The sequence below is a fragment of the Populus nigra genome, chromosome 15 (assembly GCF_951802175.1).
Source record: "Populus nigra chromosome 15, ddPopNigr1.1, whole genome shotgun sequence".
In the NCBI taxonomy this organism is placed as follows: domain Eukaryota; kingdom Viridiplantae; phylum Streptophyta; class Magnoliopsida; order Malpighiales; family Salicaceae; genus Populus; species Populus nigra.
The window spans coordinates 14011498-14032016 of record NC_084866.1 but is presented as its reverse complement, the minus strand read 5'-3'; the positions used below and the strand labels follow the sequence as shown (position 1 = coordinate 14032016).

The window sequence follows — 20519 nt, the reverse complement described above, 5'->3', positions numbered from 1 at the left end:
AACATATTGCAAATTTGAAAGACCAAATGAGGTTAAGAAGATTCGTTCGAGCTTGCTTAGTTTTTTTTCTAAATTTTTTTTTTTTAGTTTCAACCTTTAACATTTATTTAATTAGTGATTGAACTTATTTTCTTTAATTTCTTACCATATGATTTTTCATTAATTTTGAAAATAATATGGGTTGTCTAATTTCTTTTTGTTTGTCGTTCTTTGTTTAAATTTAACTTTTTTTAATGAAATTTTATTTTTGAATTAAATTAAATTAATTAATTAAATATAAATATGAGATTTTCACTTCATTATATTTTATTTGGTTTGCTTTCCAGGTTGTTACTTTGATGGTGTGTTCAACCTCTTTCGGTATCATCAAGCAACCTTTTACAATGACGTTATAAGCGTCTAGGTAAGCTTTTTTGGGTGGTGGGGTGGTGTTTATAACATAGCAATGATGAGTCTCCAACAAGTTTTTTTTTTTTTTCCTTTCGAGTATGATATTGACAATATTTTTTTTATAATTAATAATTGGTATTTTTTTTGTTCATTTTACTTACAGTTGATGATTTTTTTAATCATTTTATTAAATTAATGGAGTTCATTAAAATTTTAATAACTCTAATCACAATTTTTCATTTTTGGAAAAACACTAACATCATATGAATATTTATTTATATATTAAGAAACCTAATCTTAATCAACAACATAGCGCAGGCCATCAATCCTGGCAATTAAATGTCACAACAATCAACAATTCAGCATCTTATTTGTCATATAACAAATATATCTTTGTAATTTGTCATACATGTCGACATTTTGACTCTCTTGCAACCACGTCGGCAGAACCCATTGGCATGGAGATGTTAATGTGTTCGTGCCATTATTGTATTTGCCTTTCTAGTAATTACCAGCTAGGCCATTGAAATGTAAAAAAACAGTGTTAGGACCTATAAAATTATACCTCTATAAATTAATATCTTTAAAATCATAAAAAAATATTAATTAATTAATTAATTAAGATATCATATAATCAAGATTTTATTAAAATTGTAAATTTAAGTCGAAAAAATATTATTTAATAAAGATTATTAATTCATTGAGGTTATACTTAATATTGTATTTGCCAAACTCTTATACTAGAATTAATTCAAGGAGGTTTCTCGACACTTTTTCCTCTAAACTATAGTTATTTTATTTAAATGATTCGTCGATACTTATTCATTTTACTTGATATAGTTTATAATATCAATTGATGTAATTTATATTTAATTGATTTGATTTATGTCTAATTAATTGAAGTATAGCTAAATCCAAATTTTTTCACATGAATGTTAGTTTTTTTTACACAAGTTCTAACATGATCACCAAATCATATTAAATTTATAAAATTAAAAATGAGATAAAGTGTTAATTTGAAATTATTAAAGGAAAAATAGTGGAGGTAGCGATGGTAAATGTTCACGGAAGAATTAACAAACACGAAAATCAAATTGATGAAAACAATAAAGAATTTGATAAAAATATAGTTTCAAAATTTTTAAAAAATATCTGTTTTGATTTTTTTATTAAGAAAAAACAACCATCATTATTATAATTTTTTAAAATTACTTTGTTTGGCTTTGATTTTTTTTTTCCTAACGAATGGGCAGCTTTTTATGTTTTTTTTTCTTAAAAAAAACAAAATCAAATAAATTTTCTGCAACGATACCAAACTTTCCTAAATCAAATTTGAAAAATACTTTTCTCTATTTGTTTTCATAATCGATTCTCAAGAGGACAATCCGACAACTAAATTTGGAATTTCAACTTGATTCTTTCATATCCAAAAGAATGGAATAGATGAAGACTACATCTATATATTATATTTAAATTTTATTTAATTAGTATTTTTTTAAAAAATACTAATTAATTATTATGGTTTTTAAAAAATCAATTTTAGATGCTAAGTTGGTTATGTATGTGCTTGGTTAAATTTATCTTGTAATAGTTTTTGAGTAAAAGGTATTTCTTAAAGAGTTTGATTAAAACTATTGGTGATAATAAAATAATTAAAAAAGACAAGTATTAATTTAGTTTCACATGTAAAAATAAATTTAATTTGTTTCACAACATGATGTCATGATACCTTTTAAATGAAAAGCAATCAAAATACAAACAATTTTACTTGTTCATGGCTATATGTACTTGTGATGATATTGATCCTGAACAGCAAGCACTGTATATATTGTTAAATTATATTGAAAAATAAAATAAAAATAAATATTGGTTTGGTACGTTAAAAGAAAAAAGTAATACCTCAGTTATTGGTGGGTTCTATCTTTGATTTTGAGAGAAATCAAACACATTTTAAATATGATTTACAAAAATCATAGAAGCTATTTCCTTACCAAACAGGTTCTTAATCCAACTATAAATATGATTAAGTTTATATTTTATTTATATTTTATTTTAATTTATTTACAAATAAAAATACTCTCAAGCTAGCTAGCTAGTTAAAGTGGTTTGCACTCCATGTCAGCATTCTAATAAAAATGTAAATAAAAGTTATAAATGGAAGGAAATCACAGAACATAAAATAGTAATGAAATCTCTAACCTAACAGAACATAAAATAGTAATTAAATAATTGAGACAACGACAGGAGTAGAATATTAAGGGTCTTTTCTCTGTAAAAATGGGTTCCCTTTGCCTTCTTTCTAGATAAACCACGACATGATGAGCCACTGCAAGAAAAAAAGTAACCAGTCATTAATTAATTGAAATGCAAAATGTGACATCTTACTTTGAGTTCTACCAAACTTTCATTTACTAGCTAAAAAACAACATGATTTTACGCCATTTTTTGTTTCTTTTATTTTTTAAAATATTTTATATTTAGAAAACATCTCATTAATGTTTTTTAAGTAGTTTTTTATGGTTTTGATATGCTGATATTAAAAAATTAAAAATATATTTATAAAAAAATATTATTTTAATATATTTTTAATTAGAAAATATTAAAAAAAACACCTTATGCCACATTACTAAATACACACCTAATGTCAATTTCGCATTACAGTAACCTTTGTTTTTAAAATTGTTTTTTCTTGAAAAATCTTTTAATTGTTTTTCAGTTATTTAGATATGTTAATGGAAAAAATAAAAAAATCTAAAAAAAATATCATTTTTAATTGCAATTATCACCATCACTACTACTACTACTATTATTATTTGTTATTATTATTAATATCAACATTACCATTATCGTTACTACTACCACCACTATTTATTACTATTATCAGTACCAACATTCAACCCTGCAAAGATGCTTTGAGAATTTTCCTTTCAAGGATGATAGAGTTATTGCTTTGTTCTATAAAAAATGAAAAACCAACAATGCCTCTTGTCATAATTAAGTTAAAAGTACCAAAGTAAAGTTTTTGTACAAAAAAATTATGAAATGCCAAAGATACCACTCAACAATTAAAAATGATAAAATGAACTCTATGAAAATACTAATCTACCTCTACAATCCTGTTATAATGGTTTTTTTCTCAGGGGCAAGAATGTAATTCTACTATTATAATCTACCATAAATCAAGTTTAATATACATTGTTTTTCTCACGTAAATTAGCTTTTCTTTTAATATATTTAATCTAGCTTTCATGTATAAGTAATAAATCTTTTGATCATGGACAAACTTTAAAGATAATAACATATATAGAGGAAAGGAAATGGAGATACTATGGATGCTTTCTAGTTTTTGTATTCACCCCCAATTTCTATAAAAAATCCCAGTGCCTATCTTATCAAAAACAGACCTGCATTATCGATCCAAACAATTTATTACATGACATCACCTTCTGTTTTCAGCGAAACAAGATTCCATAGTTGTAAGAACAGACGAGGAGGAGGACCTGAGTCATTTATTGCAATGCTCAATTAATCTAGGTTGGGCCAAATTTTTCATGATGTTGTTTTAATGAAAAAAACAAATAAGTGGTTTGAGAACCGGGTTTTATCTCTAGTTGATCATGTTGAGTTGTGAGCCAACTGGGATCAAATTAAGTTAATTTTTATTTTATTTATTTTTAATCTAGACAATCCAAGCCTGGATTGATCATCTTCCAGGTTTTATAATTAGAAAAAAATCATTCCATCCTTGCGAGTTTCTGTGGGTACAATTGATCGTCAGGTTGGCTAGATATTTTTCTTGGTAAATGACGTTGAGCATTCATTACCTACCCAAAATACATCCCCTCTTCAAAACTAGAAAACAGGCATACGTGCGTGCACAAACCTAAACCTTTTTCCGGTGCAGGCGATTCAAAAACACGTCAGTCTGCAAGGTCACGACAGTTGACTTCTTCATTTCAAGAGACGACTGCCTTGGCTGCCCTGTAAACTTCTTGGGAAAACCCTTGGGCGTGCGCCTACGAATTAGAACAGTTAAAAAAATAATAAAAACCAGCTTGGTTGAATCAGGGCCGTCAAGATCATGTATGGGACCAAGAAAAATAAGGTTTAATTAATGGAACCCGGAGAGTGATCATGACAAGCAGTGTAGCAGCCTGATTCTGTTTGCCATTTTAGAATGGTGATGTGATGGCCAAGATTCAATTGGGCTGTGTGTTCGCAACAAATTTTACCAGAAAAACTTGAAACGTGCTTGAATGACTTTTCTCCATTGTTATTAGCATCCTCCCTGCCTCCATTTGCGTCCAAATCAACCCGTCACACACTACCTCTCTTTTTTCTTTTTCCTTTTTGTGTTTTCAATCCATGGTATTCTCTAATCACTTCTAATTAATACACACACACACACAACAATTCTCTACGATTTTAATAAGCTTCGATTCAATGAAAGAATTTATCGAATAAATAATTTTGTTAAATTAATTCTATTTGTTATTTTTAATATTTGTTATTTAATAATAAAAGAATTTTCAAACTAGTTCATCCATTGACCAAACTAAATTATATTCTCCAATGATTTTAGGGTATTTTCTATACTAATCTAGTGTATTTAAAAGGATAAATTCTTTTAGATGGTGATTTTAAAGTTTAACTCGTGTGCTCCATCCACCCTGCGTGCTGACCACAATTTGTTTTGGAGCTCAGCTATAATTAATGATATATTTCTTTAATTAAGTGTTTTGATTACATCATGGATTAATTGTTTTTGACCCAATCTAGCTCTGCTGGTGTGCCCGAATTCGCGGTCTCCTCCTGTAACAAGCGCTGTTCCTCCCTGGCGACATGTACATCATAATTAAACGTCAAACCTTGCAATGTGTCAAAGCTATATAACCAGTGCCATTTTCCTAAGCAATTTTTTTTTTTATAAATTCTGAGTAGTACTTCAACTACTCAGATATTATATTTGATTCGGTTACATGTTTAAGCTTTTTTAGGTCAGTATAGAATTATATTATCTTTAAGTTTAGAATTTATATAATTAGTTAAGATGCGTAAAAATTGATTTGAAGATTCATATTAATTAAAAAAAATAATTTTTTTCATATTAAAAAGATATGTTATTTGCTTAAATTGATAGTTGACTTGAAATCCAATTTCCTTTTATCAGTATGATACATATCATTATTGTAAGTGAGTGACGTAAATTATAATAGTTTTTTTTTATATAGTTGTGGTTTTAAAAAGTAAAATTTAAAAAATATTTTTATCAACCAAATACTTTAAAAAAAATGGTCAAGTAAAATATACTTTCAATTACACCTCGTCACATTATCAAATAAAAATCTATCTGTGAAACTGGTGATACATAATCCAAAAATACAAACCAAATTTCAACCCATATGATAAAATCAATACCCTGTATTTGATACATATACATTGTCATAGGTATTTCCTGTATTGTGTGGTTGTGATTATAGTTATAAAATTGAGCTTGAAGTCTAACTTGGTTTATTAAGTCAAGTTGTCATTCAATTGACCAACTTAATTTATATTTACCAAAACAACCTTGTTTTAGAAAAATAAAATCTAATTCAAAATCAAAAACATTTAAATCAATCAATGAATTATCCAACTTGTTCTATACCGAGAGGAGAGTTTTTTAAGTACTATGATGATGACTGCTCCAAGTTTAAATTTTTCTTTTTTCATTGAAGTCTTAAATTAACCATTCTTTAACTGATTGTTTAAGTAAATTAATGATTATCTTAGTATTAATCAAAGTGGGCCATAACAAACTTTCTTTGTTGAGAAAAAATAACAGAAAAAAACCTAACTTTATTACAGAAACTAAATAAGGCACAGAGCTGTCTTCACGCGAGACTCTAATTTCTATCAGCCAACCAATCTAAACCTTTCGTCCTCTTTAAATACTCCCTGACACTTTCAAAATTCTTCTCTTGTCATAATTTCTTCACTCTTTCAACATCCAAACTCAACTCAAACAGTTCTAATCTCAGATCATCATCATCAAGCAAGCAAACTAGCTCTAGCCAGCAAAGAAAGAGACAGAACAGCAGAGATGTGTTTTGTGTTTCTATGTGATGAAGAAGAGAGGGAGTTAGGCAGGCAACAAGCTTCAGGGTCATGTCCACACTGTGGAGGTAAAGTGCAGGCCGTGGATTTTGAAAGCCGGTGGAGGTTCTGTTTCTTACCCATTTGCTACAAGAATAAAAGAAAATATTTATGCACTCTATGTTCCAGGAGGCTGGAGTTGTATCAATATTAAAGACAAAGAAGTTGATGTCTGATTATAAACCAAAAAAACCCAGCAGCTAGCTAGCTTCACACCTTCCCTGGTGATCGATGAACATTCCAAGATGGCTGCTTCACTTGTAAATTTTTTTTTTTTTCATGAATAATTTGTTTGTCTTTAATTATGTTGTGAAGGGAGGGATTTCTTCATATGCGATCGGGGACCTGGCAAAAACAATTTGTCGGTAGGAACTTTTGACATTATCAATAAGAGTGTACAACTGTGTACATTACGTATGGCTATGTATTTTAAGTAGTACGAGATTATTTTATTTTATTGGAATAGAAGAGATGAAGAAATTGAAATTAAAAAAAAATTCTGTATTTTTTATATAGAAATTATTTTAAAATATATAATCTATTAAACACGTATTTTCCTCCGTGAGGAAGATGAAAAATCTGAAAAGGGTTCTTCTTCATCTTCTTCTTCTTCTTCTTTGTTATGGTACTGCTTGTTTGAAAATTTTGGATGGAAGGATATCCCGTTATTCTTGTGGATTATTCTCTTTGACTTCTGTGCCTGACTCCTACAAAGGGTGTATGCTATTACTAGAGGTGGCTGCTAGGATAAAGAATTGATATTGCTAGAAAACGCCACCTTTAGATCAATGGAGTTTTTGTTCAAGAAAATTAACAAAGGAAAGGATCGAGAAAGGAGGGGGTAAACATGTGATTTTGTGCACTTTAGCAAATATGCATAATAATAATTATTTTCCAGTACTTAAATTGCTTAACTCCCCATGTTGAATTACACTAATGTTCATAGCAACAACGTGGAGATTTAGTAACAATGGAAATCTATTTAGTTTGATTATAGGTATTTTAATTTTTATTTCATGATCAAGAAAGTAGAGGCTTCTTTTTCGACAGGGGAGGAAATAATTAATTTAGATAAGACAAGAATGTATGGGCAGCAAGTTGATATTGTTTTAAAATATATATGTTTGTGTTTATGTTGTTTAATTAAAAAGAGAATATTTTGAAGGGAACAAAGGAGTTTTAATTATTATTACGGCAAAGAATATTTGGGTTCACCTTACGAGATAATTGAGATTAAAGATTATTTTATAAATGATTTCAAGAAAGTACTTTATATCAATTTTATGCATTTAAAAATATAATTTTGAATATAAATTATTTATTATGAAGTAAATAAAAAGTGAATTTATTTAACTAGCAAGCTTGTTATCAAATTAGAATATTATTATACTTATTAAAAAAAAATGTTTGGGAGTACGGTCATGTACTTTAAAAGTGTGTTTCTCTTTTAAAAAATATAAATTAATATCTTTTTAATATTAAAAAAATTATTTTAATATATTCTTAAATAAAAAACACTCCCTAAAAAATGATTATTTTATCAATATGATATAATTATTTCATACCATGTATATTCAAATCTAAAATACTGCATATGACAATAAAGTATGACAACAAATCTTTATCTTAATTTCCACAAAGCAATAGTCCCTGATTCATCATCAGTAAAGGTTAAACCTAGAAAGAAGATTTTAGACCACAAATTAATTTCTCCTGTCTACATCATGTCATGTCTTGTGTAGATTTGAAAAAGGTGATTAGATTTAATTTCCCTCCATCATTATAAACTATATATATATATATATATATATATATATAATATTTTGATGTCAATAATACAATTTTGCTATTCCCTTTATAATTATTAAGGTTTGCTAGAGGACCTTTGTTCTGATCATCACATAATACCAACGGTCTACAAATCACCAAATTTTGAGAGAAAAAATATGAAAAGGAATTACTATTTTACAACATCCATATTCAGTAACTCTAATGGTTATTAGCGTTATGACCATATTTTGAGAATAGAAGCTCTACAAGTAGAATCAACGCAGCATACAGAAGGTAAAGGCTTGTGATCTTGTGTACCTAACATGAGATGCTATTAGAGTATCGTTGGAAAAAAAAAGAAAGGTGTCCCTCCCTTTACTTCTTTAGTAAAAGGAAAAGAAATGTCTTTTAATTATTTCTATGATCATTAGAGAGAGAGAGAGAGAGAGAGAGAGAGAGAGAGAGAGATTGCTGTCAAATGATAGCAGAGTATTACATATCAAGCAAACATTCAATTCATTGGTGGCCGGCCACCGGATACATGTGGTCGCATGATGACTATCGCATCAAAACCTAATGGTAGCTTCATCTTCTTTTCTTTTGCAAGCTTTTTTCATGCACTCTGTAACTTTTTTTTTTTATGTTAGTAATGATGAAGTTGTGAAAAGACTTCACGTGGAAAATGGATTTTTCATGTGCTACAATCTAAGATTAAGATATATGGGCTTGATTAGAGGAGTAATTGTTCCTGAAAAAATAAGTATCTTACATAATTAAAATTTTCTGAGGTGTAAGTTAATAGGTGTATGATAGAAATAATATGTAAGAGAATTGAGAGAAAATATATAATGAATTATTAGAAAATAAAAAATATTAAATTTGAGAACCTTCTGTTTATCTGATGATTCAAGGTATTTATTAACCTGTATCACATTAACTTAGAACGTGGAGAATTGCTCAATAATTGATAGGTGAAAATATTGGTTTTCATTATTGATTCGAGTGCTTTGCACATTTATTGGTGGAGAGATTGATGATTGTTAGTAACTCATTGGCTAGAAAGAGTTATTGTTCAAAAAAAGAGGTATATGAATGTATCGAATGTAGTGCGTGATTGCAATATCAACCATTAACTAGAAAATGTGGTGTCAACCCTGTATAAAAATATATACTTGCAATAAATATGTTATAAATCATAAAAAAAATTTGTGAGCTTTGTAAAAACATGTTTGTACTATTGACTATTCCAACTCCTCCTAACTTGAAAAAGTATATCGAGATGTGTGCTAGTAGCTAGAAATTTTTTGTGGAACTGGATTGAGGTCAAATAATTTTTTAGGGTTAAAATCAAAAAAGAAGGTGTGGTTCGTTTTGTTTAGGATGCCATCCTAAACGTGCTACTCTTTTTTTTTTTTTTGTAAAAACATGCACCATCATTTATTCCTGAAGTCCTTTAAACAAATGTGTTAGAAAAACTTAACTAGCATAAATAAAGGGAGAAAATACTTCCAATATAAATGTTACATGTTGTGGTTGTATGTGCATGAAAAAGTTATCTCTTTGTGTATTGTGAACAAGTTTACATGAGGTTCTCCTCGCAACTGTGTTAACATTGGTCACAAAGATCCGGAGAAGGATCATTGATTCTTATGGAGACAAATGGTCGAGGAGAATTGGAGAATGATCACTAATTCTTTTAGAGACATGTATAGAGATTCAATAGAAACACATTTGGGTACATAAAGATCTTGCTGCAAAGATTTTTCATGAACATGAGAGCTTTCATGAAGATTTTCATGGAAACACATTGAAGATATGGAGATTTCATCATGGAGATCTTCATGGAAACATGTTTGTAGGAATGAAGATCTTGTCGTGAAGATTTTTTATGGAAATACATTTAGAGATTTTAATGAAGATTTTTGTTAGAGACATTGGAGCAATGAAGAACAGTTAATGCTTTTATTAAAAATCTTAAAAATATAGAGATACAATTCCTAAAACTAATTCAAAGATTATTTTTTTCCAATCTACAACATATCTACTCTTGCTTTCTTGGTGCCTGTAACATGTTTCCCATAGTGGCAATCAAGCATTGAGTATCCATGGGACGTAATGGACTTGAACTAAAGTATTGCAAATGGAAGTCTTTAAATTCGATTATCTAATTCATAAAAAAAAAAAAAAATAGATTTGAAAAAAGAAGGGGCTATCTCGTTCCAACCTGACATTTCTTAGAGTATAGGATATTGAACGAAACTTTGCTCTAAAAAAAAATACAGCGGCTAACTTTTTTTCTTTTATTATTATTTTATACATATATTCTGAATGTTTAAATTAATGGTTTTATAAAGCCTTTCAAATTCTATTAAGACTAAGACTTTTATCTTTAAATTACCGAGAAGAAAACTAATTAATTAGTTGATGTATTCTTGAATGCTAGAAATCTTAAAACTCTTGTAAATTCTAAATTCTACCTGACACTGAATTCTAACATAGGAAACGTAACATACATACATAAATACGTACGTACGTATCGTTTGTCTGTTCGTATGTCATTGTCCTAATGCCTAATGGGGAGGGGTGTGGTATAGCAGTAATATTACGGAGATTCGTTTTCTAAACAAGCCAATCCCAAGTCTATAAAACTCTCATTGTTTAATGTGAATATATATCCTTATATAATAAATATAACAAAGTAACACTCCATTTTTTTTTAGAAAAATAAATTTTGGGTTCAAATACGATGTTTTTACAAATTAGAAAAAGAAAAAGGTGTTTTTCGTTTTTCCATGAATATAGCTAAAGTTGGATAACAGCTAAAACAGAAGTGCGAAACGCTCTTCTCCAGCATTCTATCAAGATTCAAGAAGATGAATTTTTTTGGACAAGAATGCCCTTGCACATTTTATTAAATTACAATGATATCATGTGCATAAAATTCTTTATTTTTTTTCTTACCTACATTTTATACACTGTTCTTCTCCCTCTGCATCCCCTCCAAACTTAGAGACGGAGGAGAACTAACCGTGAAGAGAAATTAAAAAAAAAAAAGAGAGAGATAAAGAATTGTGATTTTATGGAAAAATATCTGTGATCTTCATCTTCCTTTGAAAGGTTAATTTTTTTTAAAAAATTTTATTCCATTATTGAGAGTACAGCTCGTATAAAATGGATCTTATATGATTCATAGAAAGACGAGCAGTACTGGTTAGGAAAATTGCAGTGTCGATGGGTCCACATTACCAAATAATTCCACGGGAATTAATCATCAAATATTGTCTACATATTTGAAGAGAAAATTGGAACATTTTTTGGACCCTTTTTCTCAGAGTTAACAAACAAAGATATGAGACCTATATATGATTTAAGGCTTTGCTATGTTCAAATAATAATAAAAAAAAGAGTGAATAAAATTACGCAAACATCTGACTTCTTAGAAAAGAAAATAATCTTATTTTAAAATACTTGGTTTTAGTGTGCGATTTTCTCTCTTTTCTTGATTTGCACAAAAAATAGGCTTGTTAAACGTTAGGGCACACATCATGTATTATCGGAATGCATTTATTAGACTTTATTCATAATTAAATTATGATAAAAAAATATAAAAAATAAACATTATTTAAATAAAAATCAGTGATATTAATTTATTATTTCACATGGTAATGTTTTTAAATATTTATAATTAACTCTAAACAAGAAAAATACATGAATTGATCCTGTAGTATTTTAAATCTTTGCCAATTATATATGTATTATTTTTCACGTATACACCTCAGATGTATATTAATATTTATCAAAATCTTTTACTTAATAAATAATTAATAAGATAAAAAAACTCTATCCCGCCTTCGTATTAAAGGTGCTCTGTGTCTTGGGAATGGAGACAAGAACCGGATCAGAGCTGTGAATAATATCTGTCATTGATGTATTGCCACAATAATTGCCTTAGTATTAAAGGTGCTCTATGTCTTTGGAATCTAGACAAGAACCAGATCAGAGCTGTGAATTTCACACCCATGGCTGGTAGCTCAAAGCTTCACATCGCCATGTTTCCATGGCTAGCCTTTGGTCACATGATTCCATATTTAGAGCTTGCCAAACTCATAGCTCAAAAGGGTCACAAAATCTCCTTCATTTCCACCCCTAGAAACACTGATCGTCTCCCCAAACTCCATCCAAGTATATCACCTCTGATAACTTTCGTCAAGCTGTCATTGCCTCAAGTGGAAAACCTACCTACAGATGCCGAGGCAACCGCTGATGTCCCATACGACAAAGTCCAGTACCTAAAACAAGCCTGTGACGACCTCAAAGAACCCTTGTCCAAGTTTCTTGAAACTTGTGATGATCTTGATTGCATACTTTTTGATTTTGCCCCATATTGGCTACCAGATATCGCCACGAGTCTTGGCATTCCAAGTGTTTTCTTCAGCATATTCACAGCAGCAATGCTGAGTTATGTCAAGCCAGCTTCTGGTATTGATGATCGATCAAAACCAGAAGATTTTACTATCCCTCCCAAGTGGGTTACATTTCCTACCAATGTGGTCTTCAGACTTTTCGAGGTTTTGAGGATTTTTTATCAGACTCTAGCTGGGAATGTTGTTTCCGATTTATATCGTACCCAGGAAGGTATAAAAGGCTGTGATATGATAGCTGTGAGGAGCTGCATGGAATTTGAACCAGAATGGTTGCAACTACTTGAAGAAATTCATGGAAAACCAGTTATACCAGTTGGTGTTCTTGCCACTACAGTATATGATACAGGGGTGGAAAATGAAGCATGGAGATCAATTAAAGATTGGCTAGACAAGCAAAAGCAAGGTTCTGTAGTTTACATTGCATTTGGCAGCGAAGCAAAACCAAGCCAGGTTGAGCTGACTGAGATAGCTCTAGGGCTAGAACTATCTGGTCTCCCGTTCTTTTGGGTGCTAAGGAAGCATAGAGGCTCAGCTGATACCGAGTTGATCGAGCTGCCAGAAGGGTTCGAGGAGAGAACCAAAGCGCAAGGTTTGGTCTGGACTAGTTGGGCTCCTCAGCTCAAGATTTTAGGTCATGACTCCGTAGGTGGATTCTTGACTCATTCTGGATGGAGCTCTGTGGTGGAGGCACTCCAACATGCCAGAGCTCTAATACTCTTGACATTCTTGGCTGACCAGGGGATCAATGCAAGGGTTTTGGAGGATAAGAAAATGGGGTATTCAATACCAAGGAATGAGAAGAACGGATATTTCACAAGGGATTCAGTTGCTGAGTCCTTGAGATTGGTGATGGAGAAGGAAGAAGGGAAGATTTACAGGGACAAGGTTAAGGAGATGAAACCGTTGTTTGCTGACAAAGATCGACAAGACAAGTATGTGGACAAGCTTGTGGACCATCTCAGAAGCCAAGGGCGTACGAAGAAAATCAAGAACTAAGATATGGGTAGTAGGGTTTCTTAATACTACCATTGCATGTGAAGAGTGGATCTCAATGTAAAAGTTGTAAGAGTGCATTGATTGATCTACATGTGTGAGTAGTGTGAACCACAAGGTGAATAAGAAAGGTCAAAGCTTGTGCCATGATTATTTAAGTAGCTGTTATCGTCCCCTCCCACGGGCACCATTTCTGCCCCTGTATCCTTGCCAAAATAAATGCCTTGTCTATTGAACGGTGGTTTCACTATTTACTTACTAGTCTTCTCCATTAGGTTAACTTGTACCCCGAATAATTTACTTCTATGTAGGAAACTACCTACATGACAGCAATCAAATAAAAGCATAGCAGTAAAATCATACATGACAGTAATTAACTGCAGATCCTAATTACCATTGATTCATCTCAGAAATTACAGAATACATATAATTACCTCCTTTCTTATCATCTCCATTGTCTTCGAGTTTCACTCCAGTACTGAGGAGTCAATCTTGTGAACTGATCTAGAGAAGGCAAGAACATCATCAGGATCTTGAGCGCCAGCCTTGCTTTCTTCATCCCCATTACCATTACTACTATTATCACTAACGATTGATTCACGTATCAACATCTTTGCCATTGGATATTCAACACCCCTAGTAGATGAACCTTTCTTCTCTCATGTCACTTCTTTCTCTAATTGCTCTTAATTTTCTCTCTTTGTTTGCCTCCATGAACATTCACTGCCCTCAGCTTCATTCTACTATTTTCTCTCCTCTTTTGCCTCATTTTTTGTTAAAAGCAAAGATGCAAGACACGTGGGAGTATAGGCCTTGTACTCGTAGTCGTAGCTGTTGTTAAACAGCGAGGAGTGGCTGTTCTTACAAGCAGAGAAGCACAACACTACACGTATTGCTTCTAATATGTTTATTAGTGAATGTCAATGTTATAGAATGATTTTGAATAACTCTAAATCACCCTTGCTATCTTAAAATTAACTAAGTCGTTAAACCTATCTATTTACCTTAAGACTAAGTAATGGGCTAAACAAGTTTATTTAGATTAATTTAAAAAATATAATTTTAATTTTTTATAAAAAGATTAAAATAATATTATTTTTTAAAAAATTAAATTAAATTAGGTTTTAACTCAATTGACGAGTACAAATTTATAGAGTTAATTTGATTAAATTAGATCAATTATAAATTAATATTTTTAAACTCAAGGTTTATTTGCATTATGTTTCCTCAAATTTTAAATTTATTTTTGTTAAAAATTATTTTTTATATTTTTAGATTGTTACTTATATTAAAAATATTTTTTAAAAAATATATTATTTTAATATATTTATAAATAAAAAACACTTTAAACTACAGCAACAAAAACAAATATAATCCAAACACGCCCTCCATCAGACAAGTCATAAGTTGTTTGCACATCATGTCCGTACAAGTCTAATAAAACACGTCAACGTTAATTGGGGTCTAATGCAAATTATATTTCGCATGTTTGAAGACTTGTGACAATGAGCACACAATTCTTGGACTTTAAGCTATCCTAAAACGAGGTTACAAGAAACAATATTTATATTTTCATATCAATTTCCATGTCTTTTAAAGATAAATAAAATCCATCTTGAATTATATGTCCAATCAGGTTTTTGCAGCTTGCGAGCACAATCCACCCAGCATGGAATCTTGAAGGGATCGCACCACGCCTTGTCGGCTTGTTGTTTCCTCTACATTTCCTTCTGTCCCAACCTGTTCCCTTTATCTCTCCACCTTTATTCCCTGATCAGGACACGTTTTTAACAAGTCAATCAACAGTATTAGACATTGAAAGACAAGTTAATACTAGCAAAATTTCAAGAGAGAATATCACATTAGCTGAGAAAAGTGCAGGGCTTGAAGATGCACTAACAGAAATCTTGCTACGGCTGCCAGTAAAATTTATAGTCAAATTCAAGTATGTTTGCAAACCATGGCTTCTCCTCGTATCAAGCACTCAGTTCTGTTATAACCACAACTGCAAGACTTCTTTCCATGGTTATTTTATGTTTCTCCTAGAAACAAGAATTTTCATCAATATGATAACCATCTAGGGTTTCCTTCTCTTGAATTTTTAAACACCCCAGTTGTTAAAATTATCCAGTCTTGTAATGGTTTGTTACCTTGCAGCTCTACCACATAATTGAATGGCTCTGCTGCCACTTCATTTGCAACCCTACAACCAGGAAATTGGCCGAGTTCTCTCACCTTGTATGGTGTCTTCCAGCAGCAAATGTTGTATTGTTGGTGTTAGTTTAGCTTTTGATCCTTCAAAATCATTTCATTTCGAAGTTATTTGTGTTTGGAATTTAATTGACAAGGAGCAAGATCAAGATCTTGCATTTGTTGTTCCTCACACTTATCAAATAGGTATATATTCCTCTGAGAGGGGTATCTGAGGTCTATCAGGTGATCCTTTTAGTGCATCAATCGCTACTGGTTTTGATTATAGTGTGTTTTGGAAGGGTGCCATTCACTGGCTGTACAGAGAGGACATCTGAATACTTTGACGTTGATAAAGAAAGCTTTGAGTCTTTGACAATAATCCATACCCCAGACCAGAAGGCATGGAAAGGTTTCGCTATTTTTGGGAATGCAGTGGCCGCTTGCTTCTTGTTGAGGCTGACATGCTTAACGATTCACTCTTCCATGTTCGTTAATTGGAGAGGGATCAGTACCTGTAAAGGTGGGCTATCAAGTGCTGTGTCAGTCTTGGTAGTATAGGAGTTACATGTGGGCGATGCATTCTTAGCGTTGCTGGGGCAGAGCAAAAGCATGGTCTGGCACCGGCGATGTGGGGACAACAGGGCATTGTTATAAAACCCCGCATATCGGGTCACTGGCCAGTGTTAACGTGGAACAAGATGAAAATTTTATTTATTCAAACACAATCAACCCACAATCCGGTCTTAGTTTGGGTTAACCAAGACCAACCTTAGTTGACCCGAGTCTTGGGCCAGCCAAGATTAATCCGACCAGCCAAGATTAATCCACCCTAGGCTGACCTGAGTCGTGGACCATACTGGTTTTTATAACTAACAGGGTTCTTGAACACTTATGCCTCTTGACGCTGAAGTTACCAGGTGTAGAAAAGACCATTTGCTTTTGACAGCTCCTTTCCTGCTGTGGTTTGTAAATCCTGTCTAATATGGTAGTGCTACCTTTGAGGAGCTTGTTACCTTTCTAAAAAACCTAGTCGGTCCAGCTGACATCGTGTTTCTGTATAAGCACAATTCTTAAGGTGGTTCGGACGCTGCCTTTCATTATATGCACATAGTAAAAATCCCTATCGTGGATATTGAATCTAAAAATACCTAGTATAAGAGCTCCAAACCTGCTAAGTCTAGATCATGTTGGCACTTGGAGTTCAAGTGAAATCTGTTACTAGATAGAGTTGATGCTGGATACCTTACCTTTCACATGTGAGGCAAGTTTGCCTCAATTTCCTACAAAATGGTGTCTTGATGATGCATAGCGAACTAAAATCCTGTGGCTACTCAGGGTATCAAGATATTGCTGAGATAGGCCAACTGAGGGCGGCACCATGGTCAATACAAGAAGTTTGATGAATGAAAGCAAAGACAAATCAGCGAACTATTGCCTCTGGGATTGTCTCTAGAACAGTTCATACAGATGCTTAATAAAGCAGTAATGAAGTAACAAGCTAGCAAAACTTCTATGGCAAAAGAAGAGAGATTAAACATAACTCAAAGACCAAATGACCACCATCCTGTGTCTGCTGGAGAAGTACTAACATTGAACGTAAACAAAGCAAGACGGCAATTTCTCATAACTTTGATAAACAAAAATATGAAAAGAGAATCAAAACAAGGATAATAACCTAATTCATCCTCCTGATTAGCTCATTGATAAAATCCTCACGATTTCCAGCATCACCTCCTTCAACATAATGATTTCTCTTTTTCTTCAAGCCTCCAAGTGGTGCCTTCAGCTGGAAAGGCCACAGGAAGTTGTTTGCCTCCTTGAAATGGGGTCCAACAGTAATAATTTCATGGATGAGATCTTCTGTGCAGATGATTCCGTGCTTGCCCAAGCCCTGCAGTAAAAAAGGAATCAAGCTCACCCATTACAAAAACAGATTCTGGTAAAGCGATTAACTCAAACGATGTTCAACCTACAGACCTGCTCAACGATTGAATTGTCAGTCAAGGGGATTCTCTGTTGGTTTAGTTTCCCAAAGCCCCTCTTGTAAATCAATTCTTTGACACTCTTTAAATTAGGATACCTGAAACCATTAGCATCCCAGTAAAGAAATTTAGCAGAATGAGAAGACAATGAAATAAGATTCAATCATGAGATGAAAACACACCCAAATGTCACATAAGGCTCAACCCTGTGAAGCATATTCACGGTTGCTTTGTTAACTTTCAGGAATACACCATTAAAGATCTGCAAACGGAAGACCAGGCAATGTGTTTAGTCAAAAATAATTCCATATCAATTTCTCATTAAAAAAAACTTATCATAAGAAAATAATTGCACTAGCTTGAGTAATTTTATCTCTGAGAAAAAAAGGAGAATGCATTAATTAAAACATGGAAAAAGTTGTTAATGGCAAACAACTGCAGCCTGAAGAAATCCTTTTGCACTTCAATTGTGACCAGCGAAGACATTTTGACATTATTATTGCTAGACCTCATTATCAACATCATTAAGCATCCGAAACAAACACCCACCTATCAAAAAACACATCAAACTACAAATTGTATGAAGAAAAAAATTCCTGAGCTGAATTACCATTAATTAGAGAAAGATGTGAATAGATGCATATTTCACATTCTAGTTGATATTTTTATTAATTTGTTTAGCAAAATTGATGAAAAGAAAAGGAAAAAGTGAAACAAATGCCTCAACCTATGAGGCTCAAATAGAACAGAATTCAGCTTGACACTTATCAGGGTTAAGGCACCATCCACTATTACAGTACAAAATTTAGCATATAATTTTAGTGAAAATAAATATAAACTTTCATGGAATCAAGGAAGTCACTGGAAATGCGGTATACCTGTCTCAAACGCAGAAGCTGCAAGATCGATCTTGTCTTTGGGTGCATGGCATTGATACTGAAAGTCATAGAATCCACATAGCATTAAACAAATGTACCATTAAACTAAGATTAAGAGGTACAAGCTAAAGTAAACACAACAGTCTTACCCACGGATCCTGATGATAAACAACAGCTTAGCTTCTGGGTTGACATAGAACCCTCCCTTGAGTCTGGCTTCACGTTTCAGCCTAATAAGCTCCTTTTGCTGGTCATGAGAGAAAAAAGCATTCCAAACAGTCAGAATTCAAATTAGTACCAAGTCAGCACAAAACCAATCAATAAAGCAGCACATAAAAGATTATATGATGCGGTATACTACCTCATCATCATACTCCTTGGCATACTGCTTAGCCCTATTGTAAATCAACTTGCGATTTTCAGCATTCTTCTTCTTCAAAGCTAGCTTCTCTTCCGTCTTAGCCAATGCCCATTCCTCGTTCCTTTTTTGCTTTTTCAACACAGTCTCTGGTACCGCTGCCTGAACTTCTTCCCCGCCCATCTCTCTCTATACACAAGACGTAATAATCAAAATCAACCAGATGTCAATAACCCAGCACTCCAAAAGCAAAGCATGACCCCAAACTAAATAAAAGTAATCTATCAAATTCTGCATTTGAAGCAAAAATAAAAACAATCCTATACATCAAAATATAAAAACTAAGCAACCCTTCAAAGCTTACAGTATAATGAGAAGTAAAGTTTCTAGCTTTTTTTGCTTCTAAACCCAATAGATGGCCTTCAAAATAGCTTAATCACACTATCATTCAATAGAAGATATCAAAAACCATTATTTCAAAATCTAAAACTAAGCAAACCCTTTTGAAATCATTGTAAGAGGGCATATTCTAGATTTTTGTTTCGGCAAAATGAGAAGCAGAGTTTCTACCTTTTTGGCTTCTAAAACCAATAGAAGTGATTAAGAATTACTTAAACATAAGGATTTAGCAACAAAAGAGATATGATTGATAGCTCTGAAGAAAAAGAAATAGGAGAGACTGAGAGATTTACTTGTTGCTCGGCTTGATGGTGGCGACTGCTATCTTCAGAGAGAGAAGTGAAGGTGTCTTCGCTGCTCAAAGGTAAAATATATGAGAGTAAAGGATTAGGGTTTTTGAGAGAGTTGTGGGCTTTGTTTGCTACGTTGCAACTCCTAAAGATTTTCAATATGTGGGCCTCTGTTGGACTGGCCCAACGCTAATCTAATTTTCGTGTTCCTTTCTCTCTTCTTCTCTTGTATTTTAAGATCAAAAAATACCAAACAACTCCTAAGGATCCGTCCATTCCATTTGATAGTAAAGTGAGTGGGGTTAGTGTTTTATCTCTGAAAATATTTATTTAATCAATACATCTTCTAGTTCTATACGAGTTCTACTGAAAAATCTATCTTAAAATTTTAATTATGAAAAAGCTATAATTTATAATTTATATTAAATTTATTTTTTCAAACCATATACACAAAAATTACCACCAAGTCAAATACATGCTATGCTATGTATAAGATTTAACCATTTTAGCATTTAATTTTAAATGGACTAGAATGAAACTTTTTTAAAATTATAAGCAAAATGTAGCTTATCAAGAGATAAATATGAATTTTGTACATTAGATTTTTAAAAAAATAATACCATTATAAATTATGTGTTGGTTGCTTAATATCAAAACATTGGTGAATGCATGGTTGTTAGATTTGGGGTCAAACCGAAGAAAAAATA

At 32.0% G+C, this 20519-nt stretch overlaps 4 protein-coding genes across 4 annotated transcripts; 2 read left to right on the top strand and 2 right to left on the bottom strand.

Moving 5' to 3' along the window:
- Positions 1-6256: 6256 nt before the first annotated feature.
- LOC133674952 (uncharacterized) lies at positions 6257-6979 on the top strand. Its single transcript, XM_062096260.1, has one exon. It carries the CDS (start codon positions 6473-6475, stop codon positions 6677-6679), a length of 207 nt encoding a protein of 68 aa, XP_061952244.1. The 5' UTR covers positions 6257-6472; the 3' UTR covers positions 6680-6979.
- A 5208-nt stretch (positions 6980-12187) lies between these two features.
- Positions 12188-13966, top strand: LOC133674309 (UDP-glycosyltransferase 91A1-like). Its single transcript, XM_062095355.1, has one exon. The coding sequence runs from the start codon at positions 12222-12224 to the stop codon at positions 13713-13715; it is 1494 nt and encodes a 497-aa protein (XP_061951339.1). The 5' UTR covers positions 12188-12221; the 3' UTR covers positions 13716-13966.
- Positions 13967-14048: 82 nt separating this feature from the next.
- LOC133674310 (uncharacterized) lies at positions 14049-14564 on the bottom strand. Its single transcript, XM_062095356.1, has one exon. The coding sequence runs from the start codon at positions 14330-14332 to the stop codon at positions 14180-14182; it is 153 nt and encodes a 50-aa protein (XP_061951340.1). The 5' UTR covers positions 14333-14564; the 3' UTR covers positions 14049-14179.
- A 2759-nt stretch (positions 14565-17323) lies between these two features.
- On the bottom strand, positions 17324-19974 carry LOC133673646 (large ribosomal subunit protein uL30y-like). Its single transcript, XM_062094484.1, has 7 exons — positions 19816-19974; positions 19127-19312; positions 18915-19012; positions 18766-18823; positions 18070-18149; positions 17883-17985; positions 17324-17796 (listed from the first exon to the last, which is right to left on the bottom strand). The coding sequence occupies exons 2-7, from the start codon at positions 19304-19306 to the stop codon at positions 17581-17583; spliced, it is 735 nt and encodes a 244-aa protein (XP_061950468.1). The 5' UTR covers positions 19307-19312; positions 19816-19974; the 3' UTR covers positions 17324-17580.
- Positions 19975-20519: the final 545 nt, after the last annotated feature.